Raw genomic sequence first — 15,419 nt, forward strand, 5'->3', positions numbered from 1 at the left:
GATTTAATAATGCCACCGTCTTCATTAAAGTCTTTTCATATGTTTTTTTAGAGTCTGTATTGTCCGGATAATGATTATAAAGTATATATTTGCCGTTCATGAAGCTTGAAACTGTTGATCTTAGTGATTTGATGCGATTATTGAGAGAAAAAAAAACATGAGTTTGAGATTATTCATAATTGTTGGACTATTTCCATAAAATCAAACATTCTGAATGAAAACGTAATGATATTGTCAAATAAACAGCCAAATAAAAAAGTATTTTCTGTGTTTTTTGTGACTTTGTTGGCGTACGCACTGAACTGAAAGTACTCAATTGTTGCCGCCTTCGATTCCCCTGATCATTATTCATCCGTTGTTCGCTTTACCGCGTGACGTCTCTGTAAAAGACCCCCAGCCCTCCATCGTTTGGCATCGTATCGCGAAACGTGAACGCAACCTTTTTCGTTGAACCGAGCGCGTGGTGGAGCCCCCCCCCCTCGTCACAGGACCGTCCCGCGGGTGAAGAGGTGTCGTCGGTGTGTGTTGAGGCGCTTCAGTCCTCCTCCTCTTCCTCGCCGGGGCGCCGGGTGATCCTGCGCCCGCCCCGCTTCCCCGTCGGGCCCTTGGGCTTGGCGAAGGCCTGCTTGTGCGCGTGCTGCTTCGGGTGCGCCTCCTCGTACAGGAAGTCGCTCGTCAGCTCCTCGCCGTTTTCGATCTCCAGCTGCGAAACGGGGAAGTGAAGACGGTTGTGAGGTTTGATGACAGAAACGTGCTCTTTATTGTGCAAACACTTAAAGACAGTTGTTGGTGCTTTAAATCAGGACCGCCATGACTAAAACTAATGCTTTACAATAGTTTTAGTCGTAATGCTGTCTTCTACCTTTTGTAAAACATCTTTGAGTGGCTTCAAAACGCTTTACAAAATAAAATGGGTTTCAGAATGATGAGACATTAGAACTGTTGCCATAGCGATTTAAAACTAAATGTTGCATAGAACATGAAGTTGAGCATTTACTTTATTTATTTTTTCATTATAGTGCTTTTCTACCTTCAAGACACTCAAAGCTCTTCACTAGTTAATGTGGCTGAAGTGTCTTGCCTAAGGACACAGCGACATGCCCTCTAGCGCCCCTTTGTGGCACCTGGTGTTCGGTTCCGGCGGCCTCCCATCCAAGTACCGACTAATGAGCTCGGGCTTTGTCAAACACGTCCGTCCCGTGATTAAAGAGCGTCTGGCACGTCTGATCACATCCGGAGTGACTGTGGCGGCTCGTGCTGCTCTGCCCGTTAATCATACCTTTTCAAACGCTCCATTACCTTTTTCAAAATCTCCATTTGAAGGTTGTTCTCCACCATATCCACCAAAGGGTTTTTGCAGCTGGAGTAGAGCATCCTCTCCTTGATGCTGCACTTGTATCCAGGCATGGAATAAATGAAAACTAAAGGACACAAAAACACACAAGTTTCATTTTAAATTGGACGTATCACACATTCATTTGGCATTTATTGTTTTGTTTTTTAAATGTCTTTGGTCAATTTGGCTTTCATATTTCATGTTTTTGAACTTAAAATAGTGGCTATGTCTTTAAAAGCAAGATCACATCTGCGTTAGAGCCTTCACAACTGAAAGACACAAGCATTAACCGTGAAACTACGGGCCTTTTAGCATGTTAATATATACATGTGCGCGTGTCGTGAAAACGATGTGAATTCAGAAATGTTCAAAACTTTAAACCAGGTTCCCAATCTATTCTGTAACAATCTGGGGAAGATAGAGTCCTTTTTGAGTGCTCAGGGCAATAAATGACCAAGTAAACAAACACTTTATCGATGCTGTAACAGGAAGAGAAGAGGACGGTAAATACAGAGAAAAATTGCTCTGAAAAGTAAATAAAAACATGAAAAAGTTTTGGGAAGCTGACAACGGCTTTGGGTGAGTTATCAAAATACATAAAAAGATAAGACTTGTTTTGAAACTCCCTGGCTGCTTCAATAAACTACAAACAGGAAGCAGGAAGGTTGTCCCACAAATCTGAAGCACAGTGGTGAGCGGAGTAGTCATAAGGCTGAGCAAAATAATATGTCTGTTTGCCGTAACCCGACCGACCCGGTATGAAACTAGCCGACTGAAAAAAAAAAAAAATCAGCATTTTGTTGAAAAAACGTCAAAATCTTTTATTTTTCAATTATTTCGCCAACTCACCGACCTGCCTTTCCTGAACCGCTGTGTCGAATAATTTTATCATGTTGGTAAATCTATCTTTCATCCCAAAGGACTGATAACGCGCCGCGCAACACATGTGCCATTCATTTTCAGTCCTCCACATGCATCTGTAACAAAACTGATTGTGCAATTTTTTTATCTTTTGCGCAAAATTTTGATCTTTTTTTTGCCTTCAAAGTAAAACAAAAATAAGAATTTGCCTACCGTCCGACCCAATTAAAAAATGTTGACTCGGGTTACAGCAAACAGACAATTTATTTGGGGTAGCCTAATCAGCCTTCTTTTTACAGGCTTTTGTTCACTTTGCATTATTGTAAGTGAAGCGTTTTGCGTTACTGAGAATGAATAACCCTTTATAACCCCTGGAAAACAACATTAAGCAGCGTCTGTACTTGTGGACTCCAGGTAGTCTCCTTCGTGCGAGTGTTTGTAGAGGAAGAAGTGGTATCGCGCCGCGTCTTTGGGGATCCTCGACGGCAGGTCTTTTATCTCGGTGGGTTCAGTGCAGCACAGTTTAATGAGCTCCTGTTCAAAGTCGATTTTCTGGAAAGCAAAAGGGGGAAAAAACTAATGGTCTGAGATACCGACAACAAATGGAAATCAGCATTATGTCTGACAATTATCACACAATCAAATACATGGCAGTCGATTTGAATCCAAAAGCAATTAGAAAACCACACACACCAGGAACTTGTTGAAAGAATAATTGTGTTGATTTTCTTCCATTTTTTTTACTAACGTATTTTCCAGACTATAAGTCGCACCTTTTTTCATAGTTTTGGCCGGGGTGTGACTTATACTTATATATTTATACTTATACTCCGGAGCAACTTATACGTGATATTATTTGTTATTTTCACACTTGCAACCGCATTTCAAACTCCTGTGCAACTTAGATGTTTTTTTCTTCTCTATTATGCATTTTTTTGGGCTGGTGTGACTATTGTTCATCAGAGTCACTAGGAAACAATAAAACTCCACAAGAATCCATCTAAATAAAACGTTCCATCACTGAAACAGCTGTTGAAAGCACAGTGAAAACAAAAAGAGGTCTGCACCATTCAGCCTTTGTACTCCGGGCACAAAGAGTTGTTAGATCCAATTAGTGCAAAAACAACACAGGCTTTTGGGACACATAGTCGCCCATTGTTCTGGAAAGTGGCGCCACCAAAATCATTTCACCCGGTCCAACACCACTAAAGAAGGAACAGCTCGAAAGTAAAGGGAGTAATGAACAATTTCACTTATTTTCTCTTTTTTTAACAAATTAAAATAACACAGAAATAGTATTGGGAATTAGTAGTAGCTAGGGCTATCGCTAGGTTTGATGCATTATAACATTTATGGACAAGAAAGTAGCAACCATTTGTTTTAACCCCATTAGTTACAAGTATTGAACCCGGTTTTCCCCCTTCACTGACCTTTTTGAGGCTAAATTATTCACACATTTTCCGTATCAGCGGCGACCCGGACTTTAAGTATTGATCAGATGTCATTGAAAAAAAATACTGTATTTTCCGCGCTATAGGGCGCACTGGATTATACGGCGCACTGTCAATAATTTTTCATATATAAGGCACCCCAGACTATAAGGCGCATTAAGTGAAACAAAACATGTACCACACAAAATCACTTCGAGGTCAGTGAGAACAGCCAGATTTCATCCATATATAAAGCGGATTAGATTATAAGGCGTACTGTCATTTTAGAGACAATCAAATGCTTTAAAGTGCCCAGTGGGCAGGGCTTACCACAGAATAGAATAAATATCTGAGTTCTCGGTCTAAATTTGCAAATTGACAATAACTCTTGGATGAGAGTCGAAATGTTTTTTCTAAAACAGAGTCCAGATGACTACAACTGAACCTTTTTCTACAATGGAACACTCCTGGACGAATGAGGGATTACACCGGCATGCGCCTTATAGTGCGGAAAATACGGTAAATAAAATAAACTTATTATGCATTATTTGTATGGTAATTAGCCTTTACACATGCTCTTGAGTAATTTTACTTTGGCATCTCGCGTTTTAGAACTTGAAATAACGAATGTGCTTTGTGAGGCTCAGAGCGGACAGGACCAGGATTGATGAAACACGTGCGAATGAAGCGAAACAACTCCAGATGTGTTTTTGAGGAGGGAACATTGTTATAACGTGGTAAAAAGCTCATAATATGCATAATATGTGTTGTTTACTCGTCCAGGTTTGGACCGCGGGACGCACCAGTTGTAAGTAGTTGAGTTTCCTGTCCCTAAACTTCTTGAGCGCTGCCACTCCGTCCTGGTGAATGGGGAAGGCCACTCCCTGAAGAGTCTGCTGCTTCGTGTCCACACCAACGTCCGTCTGCACCTGAACGCAACACGGTACAAAAAAAATGGTACAAGTTCAACAACACATGACGATGTGCGAGCTGCGGTGTCAAAGTTTTCCGGACTATAAGTCGCACCAGCCAAAAATTAATAGAGCATAATAGAGAAGAAAAAAACATATATAAGTTGCACTGGAGAAATGTAGTGTGAAAATAACAAATAATATGACATAAGTCGTTAAATAAATATATATATTTATATATAATTAAATATAAGTTTAAGTCGCATCCCGGCCAAAACTATGAAAAAAGGTGCGACTTATAGTCCGGAAAATACGGTAAGTTTGAGTCAGGTTTGTTTAGTATTGGAGTATAATCTGAAGAACTGGAAAAGCTACAGTCACGTTCCAATAAAATAAATGTAGATCCAAATCACTTCAGATGAGCAGTATCTTACCAACAGAAGTGGTAGTAAATCAAATCAGGTAAAGTTACGCAAAGTACAGCTACTTAATAACTTAATTAAATGTGTATTTTTTGGGAGTCGTTTTCAGGCACCATTTATTCATACATTATTTAAATGTATTAATTTATTACAACTTGAGTAATATAGCATTTTACACTGCACTAACAGCACTCTTACTTCAGTAAAAGTGTTTAGTTTTGTTCCTGTTGTGAGGAACAAGAGCTTTAGTTTGACAATATTAAATGTTTTGACGTTTCTTGCAATTCTCCTTCACATGTTATTCTGGTTTTATGATTGTTGCGGTTGAAAATAATCAGATTTTGTGCATTATTTAAAAGCAATTCATTTCTCAGACCACTTCTTTGTGCTTCTAATTGATATAATTATGGAAGTAACATTAATCCTTTTTTCTGGCCAAGCTTTATACCCCGTCTTTACTAGAAAAGTATTTAACAGTGTGTATTTTGTTCTGTACTATCGGTCTTCTTCAGCTGGACTTCCCACTTGCTCGAAAGCTCTAATTGACGAGACTTTAGAGGACTCAAAGTGTTTCCTTATTTGGTCACACAGACACTTCTGGCGGATGCGTCTGGAAGAGCAGCAGCAGCAGCAGCAGCAGCAGCAGCAGCAGCAGCAGCGATGAGAGCAGGACGGATGATGAGGGTTTCAAAGTCATTTAAGACATTAAGACATTAAGACTAGACAAGAGCTAAACCAAGAGAAATACAGTCAAATCAACTGTTCAAAGGTCGATAAGGCTGGACGGTGTGTCAAAAATAATTACCGTATTTTCCGGACTATAAGTAGCACCAGCCAAAAAATGCATAATAGAGAAGAAAAAAACATATATAAGTTGCACTGGAGTATGAAATGCTGTTGCAAGTGTGAAAATAACCAATACAATCACATATAAGTCACTTTTGAGTATAAGAATAGGTATACTAGTATAAATATAAGTATAAGTCGCACCCCGGCCAAAACTATTAAAAAGGTGGAAAATACAGTAATTTGTTTTTGTATTATTCTGGGACTATAGGGGGAAAAAATCAAATTGTTTTTTTTTGGGACTAGTGATCAAACTGAAACTGACAAAAAAACAAAAAGGCCTATGAACAAACAAACCAATAAAATAATCTTGTATTCTATAACGTGGTTGTAAATGTGCTGCGTTTGTATAATTTGTAAGTTGCGTCTGTTCAAATTGCAATTTCAATTCATCTTGTGGCCCTTATTTTTTATTCTAATTCAAAACAAATAAAACCTTTGATTGCCGATTTCGTTCACGTAAAAAGACTGACTTTTAATCTGTGTCACTGAACACGGAAAACAGCTTAATAGTAAATAGTAATGTCAATTCGCCCTCCAAAGTCTGAATTCTGCTTTAAATAGAGTTGTCGCGATACCAAAATGTCAAAGGAATAGACTCGATACTACAATGACAATAAATAACACTATTTTTAGACAATAAAATGGAATTTAACACAAAATAACAGTACTTTCTTTATGTTTCGACGTGGAATTGTACTACTAATTCTGATCATTATTGAACTGGTCAGGAAAGGTTAAGTTCTGAAATTTGGTCCCGTTTATTGTTGTTATTGTTATTGTTTTTTTAGTATCGGTGCTCGTTTTACTTGTTCAGTATCTGATTTTTGACACTTTTCACAATCCTAACAGCCCGAGTGGTTCGAAGAACAAGAGGGTTAAGAACTATAACTGCAGAACAAATACGGCTGACGCGACGATTGCGAAACAGTCCAGTCGACAGCGGATCGTTTTACAGCCGCCTTATCTAACCGCGACACCTGGGACGACGCCCGCCCGCCCCCTCTCTGCGCTTTGACCCGTCGCCAAGTCCTTCAAACCGCACTCCAAGGGTCAGAGGGGTCCGTTTGAGTCTATCTGAAACCCACTGGGAGTTATTCCGAAACGTCTAACAAATGGCTGTGGGAAATACGCAGGTAATATTTTGAACACCAATAAAAAGGTTTAAATACGTTCAACAAATCAAAGCAACAAGTCAAAGTGTGAGCTCTCAGAAGAAGACAACTGTGTAGCTTTAGTCAATACTTAAAGGCATTATAAAAGAGATACTGACAGTAATATTTGCATTTAGATTGACACACATTTCAAATAGTCAACAATACGCATGGGTATCTTATTAGTTGGGAAGTCTACAGTCAGTTTGGAGCAACTATTTTTACTGTTAAATGGCAATTATGTCTATTGAAAACAATACGGAACATGTTGGTTTACGTTGATTAAAATTGAAAATGGTGATAATGGGGGGAAAATGTACTAATATGACGCCAAAGCTGTTAATACTGCCCAATACTGACCATTCTTTTGGAGAGTATATCGTCTAATACTTATAATATCGCAGTTGTTGTTCTGGAGATATGCAAAACTGTTAAAAATGGACAGAAATGCAAAGTGCGACGCTCCAAACAAGAGCACTACTGACCTTTTGCATATGATTTGATGGTCCAATTATGTTTTGTGACTCATTTTAAACACATTTATGATGCCATCTTAAAATATTGTTATCAAGACAAGAGCAAACTCTGTCAATATCACCAAACTCGTCCTGCACGACGTCAAAATTGTGCTCCAGCCTCTAAGTCAGGGGTGTCCAAACTTTTTTCAACAAGGGCTGCATTTTGAAACTTAAACGGGGCAATGGGCCACAAACAACCTGACAATGTTGAATTTGTTGAATGACAAAGTGAATCATTCGAAATTTTGCATTGGACGTAATTTCGATGAGCCTCCACACCTTTAATTAGACTTGGAACATTAACATTAGGTTGGTATAACAGCAATATGCCTGAATTTTCCCAATTTTACAGTAAAAAGTACTACTTTTTGTTGTTTGGGCCGACATAGCAGGAAGCTGGAGGGCCAAGGAAAAATAGGTCTGAGGGCCGCATTTGGCCCCCGGGCCCTAGTTTGGACATGCCTGCTCTAAGTAAATGCTGTCTTAATAAATCTTTACAAAGCAGACCTCTTTTGCAGGGATTTATAGCTGAAAGTATAGATTTGGAGTGTGCGACGAGGCCTAAAAGAGCCTAAAAGATTAGATCACACCCTGCTGTAATGACGGCTCAGCATCTTTGCACTTTGTTGACGCAGCCGGGCACTTAACACTTGCACCGGCGCCGACCTTGTGCCGCCGCCGCATCAGCGATACGACTCGCTTTCAATGGCCGTGGACACACAACTGGAAGTGATGGCGAGGGAAGTCTCTGCCGGTCTAAATTTAAAACTGGACAAAGCACGAGGGAATCGCAGAGATATCGATATCGTCTGACGCAGCGAGCGAGGGAAATGGACATAATCGCAACCACGTTAAATAGAAATGTACTGTTTTTCAGAGTAAAATATACAACAGATTTGATTATTTTTCTTATTGCGCTCTACTTCAGGCTAATTTTTGTCTTAGTTTATTCGCAGTTACGTTTTTATTTTTTTGTTTTAATATAAATTAACTTGGTCTCAAGAAGTACATTAAAATAGTAAAAATAAATAGTATTGCATAGTTACTAATTAGAAAATGTTTCTTAAATCAGGCAGTTCTTCTCACGACTATTGTTGATTTTATACTTTTATGGCCATGCAATTAATTTAATCGATTGTGACAAAATAATATCCAATAATATCCTCTTGTCAGTAAATGATCAGGGTTTTGGCTGTGCAGGAAGAAATGTTCACTAATTTTATGTGATAAATAGCAATGATTGTGAACAAAATGTATAACGTTTTAATAAGGAAACATAAAATCAAATTGAAAATCGTGATCGACCGCGGCGAGGAAGATAATTGCGATGCTTTTGTACTTTGCCCTGTGCTTTCTTTACAGCACCGGATGTGATAAACGTGCTTGCAGATGTTTGGATCAACACCTAATGACATCACAAGGTGGCACGGCGGGGTTTTGACTTGCTCCGACGCGCGTGAATGAAACAAAAACTCAGCTCCGGGTACATTTTCGATGCGGACACAACATCACAACACGGCTTTGAGTTAGAATTGGTCGATATTGCGTAACGTACGAAGACACGCCGACTCCCGTAACAGTCGACGATAAAGCGGTCGTGAGCCGCGCGTACCTCGTTTAGCTTGATCTGCCGGAGCTCCTCCTCTGCGGCGGTGAGGGGCAGCGGCGCCGCCTGTGAGGTCAAGTGTTTCCTGTATCCACTCAGGCTCAATTCGTCCTGGAGCAAAACCAACACACCTTTAGAACCGCACAACGCGCAAACATGGTGGGTCGTTTTGACTGCGGTTTACCTTCACTGTCCCAAACACCTCCTCCTTGATGTGCCCTCCTCCGAACTCCTTCTTCACTGTCGCTCTAGTAGCGGCGTATAACATTTTTTGCCGCACCTGTGAGAAAAAAAGAATAATAAGAGAGTTTTGGGGTGAAGAGGGCTTTGTGCAGTGGTCACTCTCTCACATCATTAATATAAGATCAACTGGTGAAAAATAATGCATCACTGGATGGAAATTAATCTTTTAATACTGCAGAAGCTTATTGAAACCATGCCACGGCGAATGTGTGCTGTAATCAAAGCTTTAAAGTGGTCCTACCAAATGTTAGAGCATGTGACTTTTGTTTTAGACAGGCAGAGCATATCAATTAAAGAAAAAGTGTCATCACATCATTTGTTCTTAATGGAAAAAACCCATGCCATTTGAATTGTGTTTGTTTTATATATCAGTCTTTACATGGTTTATCATCCATTAATATTCCATGTATTTCTATATGACATTGTGAGCACTTCTGAGTTGTATTGTCCTTTACTGAGATGAGTCGATGAAGTTGCCGTTCCGTTTTGTGTCAAAATGAAACGGTGAAACTTCTACAGTCATAACGCAAAACTGTTTTGGGTGATTTGTTAGAATTGTTTTTAAAGAAAGTTTAGCTCAAATTGCTCAATTGTAGTCAACACGGTTTAAAAATGGCCAGTGTCACAAGAAGCTCCTGCACCTTTGATCCTTTTAGCCCCATTTCGAACAGACTATTGACGTTATTCTGGAGGGCGCCACGGGGGCCGCCATGATCATTAAACTGTGAAAAGCACTTATAGTTTTAAACACTTTGATTAGGTTTATTTTGGTAAACACGGTTGTATTAAGCAAACAGCAAAGGTTAGAAGGATTAATAAAGTGATATACAGTTAGTTTATGTTTCAGCAGGTTTATTAGTCCATCTTTCTTTCTTCTGGCTGGCACCCCGGCAACAAAAGATTTAGCATCGGGCCATATCCTATTATTTTTATACTGTACACATTTTCCTTAATAAGCCAGTAATGACAACACAGCACTATCTAATGGCATATTTCAGAAAATGCCTTTCACCATCAGGACACGTCTCAACTTGAAGCAGAAAGCGAGGAATGCTGCAGACACTGGCGTCCTTATGAACAACAGTGCACAATTTACAGCGCAACTATCGATGATAACAATACACAATGCTTAAAATCACTTGTGTTTGCTACATTCCTCCTTTAGCCGATCCTGCCACGCCGTGCATGTGTATATTTGCTGCTTAATTTTGAATATCAGCGACTGCAAAGTTACAGCTTCATTAAGATTCAGCCAAAGCGGGGCGACTGACACAGCGTCCATGCAGAACACAACGCCACAATAAGATTTGTTTTTCCATAAAATAAATGTCTCCTCTTTTAAACAACAGAAATAGCTGCTTTTTATACATAATATTTCCCCTGAACAACTACAAACGATTATATTTGGAATTTATTCTGGATCCCCATTAGTTATTACCACAATAACTATTATTCCACACTTTTTTGCTTTTAAATTTCCCGCCACGTTTTATATTTGCAAGTAGAGTCGACTAATAGTTTAAGTCTGGTTAAAACCTGGGTTTGCGTCTGGGATAGCTCTGCTCAAGTCCTAGTTTACATTTAAGGTGAAAAACTACATCCAAATTGGTACAAAACTGGGACTAACCCTGGATCAACCGAAATCTACATCAGGACTAAACTGGGCTCAAACAGGACAAGAGTGGACATATCATGAGACATTCAGCTAAATTATGGTAGGAAATGTAACCTGAAAACTCACAATGTGCTTATTTAAGGATTAAAGAGTCATAATGTAACATAATAGCTCTTCTAGCCATTCAAATACGTCCAGACTTTGAACAAGCGTGTGCTACACCCCGCCCCGATGTGGTCAACTCCACCCTGTTAGCCCGAAAACCAGGGAAGAAAATAACACGTTGGATCGAAGGCTATTCATTAAAGTCTGTGTGGGTTTTGTGCGTTTTCGTCACCGAGGCACGATCCGGAGACCAGGCCAGGAAGATCCACTCGTATCCCTGGTTGTTTTGGGAGTCCAGGCGGTAGAGGATGTAACAAGGGAAGTCGTCCTCCAAAAGCGGCAGCACCAACGGGTCGTACTCCTGCTCCCACGACTTGGACGCCTTCCGAGACGTGCCCAAAGTCAACTGTTCTGTAAAGGACGCACACCATCACATCTGGACAATGTACCCTGCAATGTACGGTCGTGTAGAAATGCTGTACATGTATAAAAGTACTATGCGTTTCGGGAGATTGCGTTTGTTTTTAATGCCATCTTTGAGAATTTGAGATGCTTTTGTGCATCTGCTCTGTGAAGTCTCCACAGTGTGACGAGTTATCACCAATGGAGAACGTGTTAGTGAGTGTGGCCTTGGCAGAATCAAAGTGTAAAAATGTAATAGTTCTTAATAGCATACCATCCTCTATTACGATCTTAACAAGTCGATATCCATCTCCACCTTTGGCACTGGCGAACATGTCCTTTACATCGTTCCCCGCTAAAATAAAACAAAAGAGAACACAATATTAGAGTGAAAGTGTTTCCCTTGGGACAATTGCTAAGTTTGGACATAAAATGACTTGACTTGAAGTAAATAGACCTTTCTAATACCTGTAAACAGAACAAACTAATCAAACTATATTCAAAAACAGGACAACAGGGTTTTGGCAAGTGAAAATGACTCGAGTGTGGCACTGTTTGCATAGTTTATTGACAGAGATGGGCTTAAATGCAAACAACTATGTAATAAATAAATAAATACATATTTTTTAAATCTAATATTATAAGGAATAATTAATACATTCCTGCTGTGACTTCAAATCCAAATACATTAAAAAGCATTCAAACAGTTGTTTCCGTCATGGTTCAACATCAGAGTGAAAGAAACTGGACGTAACAAACAGTTCAAACTGAAACATGTTCCTCATTCAGGGTTCAAAATATACACATAAAGTGTACAAACATCACATGGTGCAACATTGCATAATATTAGTTAAATTATTTATGAACAAACACAGTTAATAGTAGTAGTGACAGCATTAGTAGTCCTTGTGGTAGTAATAATAATGCTAAACTAGTAATAAAGAGGACTTATTTGCACTGCAAGTGGAGCCATGTTGCACCAATGATTTGGCCTAAACTCAACATATCACCACAATTCCTTCACATTAAGATCTGAGGGTGTAGTTCATCTAAAACAGTATCTGCTGAAGGACAAAACTAGTGCGCGATCAAACTTTGCATGCCAGACAGTAGTAGTAATAATCACAGCTGGTTAAATGGGTCAACAAAAACTGCACTTTGTCAACACTGGAGTAGTCCTTCTGCCCATAAAAGGGAACATATGCGGCTCACTGGAGACTTATTGTGATGACACACTGGCTTTTCTGGCTCTGCGATCCTTTTATTTCTGTGCAAACCTGACAAACTACCAAGGCAAGCACTTTGTTTCAGAACGAAGGCGTCGCCCATCCATTCAACAGCAGCGGCGGCAGCGGCAGCAGCAGCAGCATCGGCGGCGGGGAAAGTCCTGCTACTATATCACATTTGAAGGCAACAGCGATGAAAATACATGGCGTGCCGCGGAGGGGATTAAAAAAGACACGCTGCACTGGGTCTAAGCGGGGGATAAAACCACTGGCTTTGCACTGCGGAGTCCTAAAAGTGCTTTCAGAAGAGCGCCGCAGATCGGGTCGGCAAAGCTAGCACGGCGCGGCTAACTTGACACTAGCTTCGCGTTGGCAACGAGCATCACCGAGTCGCCGGAGCGCGTGTTTAGAGGAGCCGGGGCCGCGGGGGAACGGCCGACGCAGTGAAACAATGTAAAACACGCGCGGAATTACCTTGAATGCCCGTTTGGTGCGACATTGTGCTCGATGTGGCAGGAGAAGGGTGGACGCAGCTGATCCGCGAGCAGAGAAGCAGGAAGTGGACTACAGCCGCAGGCCCCGCCCCTCGCAAGTGACGACGTCAACATCTGTCACGTGACGAACCTGACGCGCTCCTTCAAATCATGGGTCTATTATGTTATGCTTTAAACGCGTTAAATGGAGGAATAAAGTGTGGAATTTACTTCAATCAAAATTCAAATTAGACGGGGAATAAGTAAGCATTACTTCGTATCCCTCCGCTTTGAGCAGAGAGACATTTGTAAACAAATAAATTAACATAAAAATGACGTAGATACTACATGTCTTGTATTGTATTTTTTTTGTTTATTTTCATGCTTGAATTCATATGCAATGTTTACATTGGAAGGAGCACTTTGTAATTTTGCCCTTGTCTTGATTTAAGATGTCATTGCTTTGTCTGGAATGCTCCACAGTATGGTATTAAACGTATTTATCTAGCTTTTGTTTTTTCTATCACTCAATATAAAGCTTTAAAAACTTACTGTTACATAGTGGTCTGAAGTATAGGCGGTCTAAATTAAGTCTAAAGAATAAAGTCTGGCAGTAATGTAACACTTGGATACCAGCCACCATAAAACACAAAAGAAGAAGAAGAAGAAGCTAAAAGGCAAATAAAGTAACGTCAAAGTAATGTCACTTAAGTTAGGATTAACTAATTAAAGGCGCAATGGACGATTTTTCGGCGATTTGAGAAGGCAGGCCGTGCGGACTGATACAACACACACGTGCGTTTGTTTATTAGCGCAACGGAGCGCATCGCATCTCTCGTCTCCCGTAGATTTCTGTCCACTTCTGAGTCAGCTCGAACTGTCTTTCTCCGTCTTCATTTTGCCCCGTACACTGAGGGAACTATATTATGATAGATCCATGCGCTTAGGCACGCGGAAACGTGGGGGCGAGCCGCACGCGGCTGCAGGTGAGCGGTAGGTGCGTTTTATGATTGATAAGTGGCAAGACTAATGATTTATCCACGCCACGAGGAAATATGATAAAAAAAATTGCTGAAAAAAATCGTCCATTCCACCTTTAATGTAACTACTATAGACTTTTTTATGTGTAATTCCTCAACCCTGGGTATCACCTGCTTGTCTCTATGATGTACTTTCACTGCACCTTTAAGCCAAAAAAGTCAATATGAGTAATTTGCTTCAAACTACTGGTAGGTCTGAATTATTTGTCATCCTCGACGGAAATAGTTTAAACTACAACATTCATGATGCATGGGTTTGGGATTGACCTGTGGGTTCTTGTAGCTGCAAATGTGCTGTGTTTGTAAGTGTTCTGCAGATATGGCCCAGATTAGAGATTAAATGATTTGCCCTATTTACTGCATGTTGGTGCACTTTCTCTGTCTATTTTTGGTTTTTGATCCCTGGGATGATGGACGAATTTCCGCTGACACAGATTTGGGCTGACATCCTGAAACATCTGGATGTCAGGTTTTTTGTCCCTTCTCTCTCTCTCTCTCTCTTTCTCTCTCTCTCTCTCTCTCTCTCTCTCTCTCTCTCTCTCTCTCTCTCTCTCTCTCTCTCTCTCTCTCTCTCTCTCTCTCCCTCTCTTCTCTCTTCTCTTCATCTTCTCTCTCTGTTCTTTACAGATTATAACAGCATGAATTGATTTTTACAGCAGCTAAAGACTGTCACTACAAGGAATCATGAGGAGCACATCACCGTGTCAAGTTCACAGCAACATTACTACCTACGGCTGAAGGGATTGCTTGTGCCTATCAAAATAAAGTAGGCAAGCCTTTATTGTGATGGCTTTATGGGCACTGAAATAATACAACTCACATGCTACCGGTAGTTTCTTTTCTCTTCTTTCTTTTTGGGAAAATCCTTCATGACTCAATGAGATAAAAACTCAAAGGTCTGTGAATTTTTTTTGAGGCTCACAATTAGCGTGTAGGAGCTCGGAGTAGTGCCGCTGCTCATCAACGTTGCGCACCAGGTGAAACGGTTTGGGCACCGGGAGCCTTGGAGTAATAGTGAAGACACCGTGAATAAAGCGGTCTCCTAAACTCCTTTCTCCCATTATTAGTCTTGACGGTCATTTAAAGCAACCCCGTGTAACTTTCTGGAGGAAGTACGTCACTTGCATGAGTCCATGAAAATAGAAAGTTAAAACCATAGCCTACATCGACACATTCTTCAAGGAGATAGATGTTGTATGTTTCAGTGCAATAAAACATCTAAAAATGGGTA

The 15,419-nt window shown here is 40.3% G+C and overlaps 1 protein-coding gene across 1 annotated transcript; it reads right to left on the reverse strand.

Moving 5' to 3' along the window:
* Positions 1-500: 500 nt before the first annotated feature.
* Positions 501-13,303, reverse strand: twf1a (twinfilin actin-binding protein 1a). Its single transcript, XM_072435186.1, has 9 exons — positions 13,150-13,303; positions 11,724-11,804; positions 11,280-11,458; positions 9,269-9,364; positions 9,091-9,195; positions 4,431-4,556; positions 2,599-2,749; positions 1,300-1,421; positions 501-703 (listed from the first exon to the last, which is right to left on the reverse strand). Exons 1-9 carry the CDS (start codon positions 13,172-13,174, stop codon positions 536-538), a joined length of 1,053 nt encoding a protein of 350 aa, XP_072291287.1. The 5' UTR covers positions 13,175-13,303; the 3' UTR covers positions 501-535.
* Between the last annotated feature and the right edge of the window lie 2,116 nt (positions 13,304-15,419).

This window comes from Eucyclogobius newberryi, unplaced genomic scaffold, assembly GCF_026437365.1.
Source record: "Eucyclogobius newberryi isolate DKJ021-1_F unplaced genomic scaffold, fEucNew1.0.hap1 SCAF_7, whole genome shotgun sequence".
NCBI lineage: Eukaryota > Metazoa > Chordata > Actinopteri > Gobiiformes > Gobiidae > Eucyclogobius > Eucyclogobius newberryi.

What these genes read in the sequence shown, in the direction of transcription:
- twf1a (XM_072435186.1), bottom strand. Translation starts at nt 13,174, where the DNA reads ATGTCGCACCAAACGGGCATTCAAG. An exon ending in AGGTGTTTGGGACAGTGAAG is followed by an intron (nt 9,196 to 9,268) that starts GTAAACCGCAGT and finishes GTTTTGCTCCAG; the next exon opens with GACGAATTGAGCCTGAGTGG. An exon ending in AAATGGAGATTTTGAAAAAG is followed by an intron (nt 704 to 1,299) that starts GTAATGGAGCGT and finishes CCCGTTTCGCAG; the next exon opens with CTGGAGATCGAAAACGGCGA.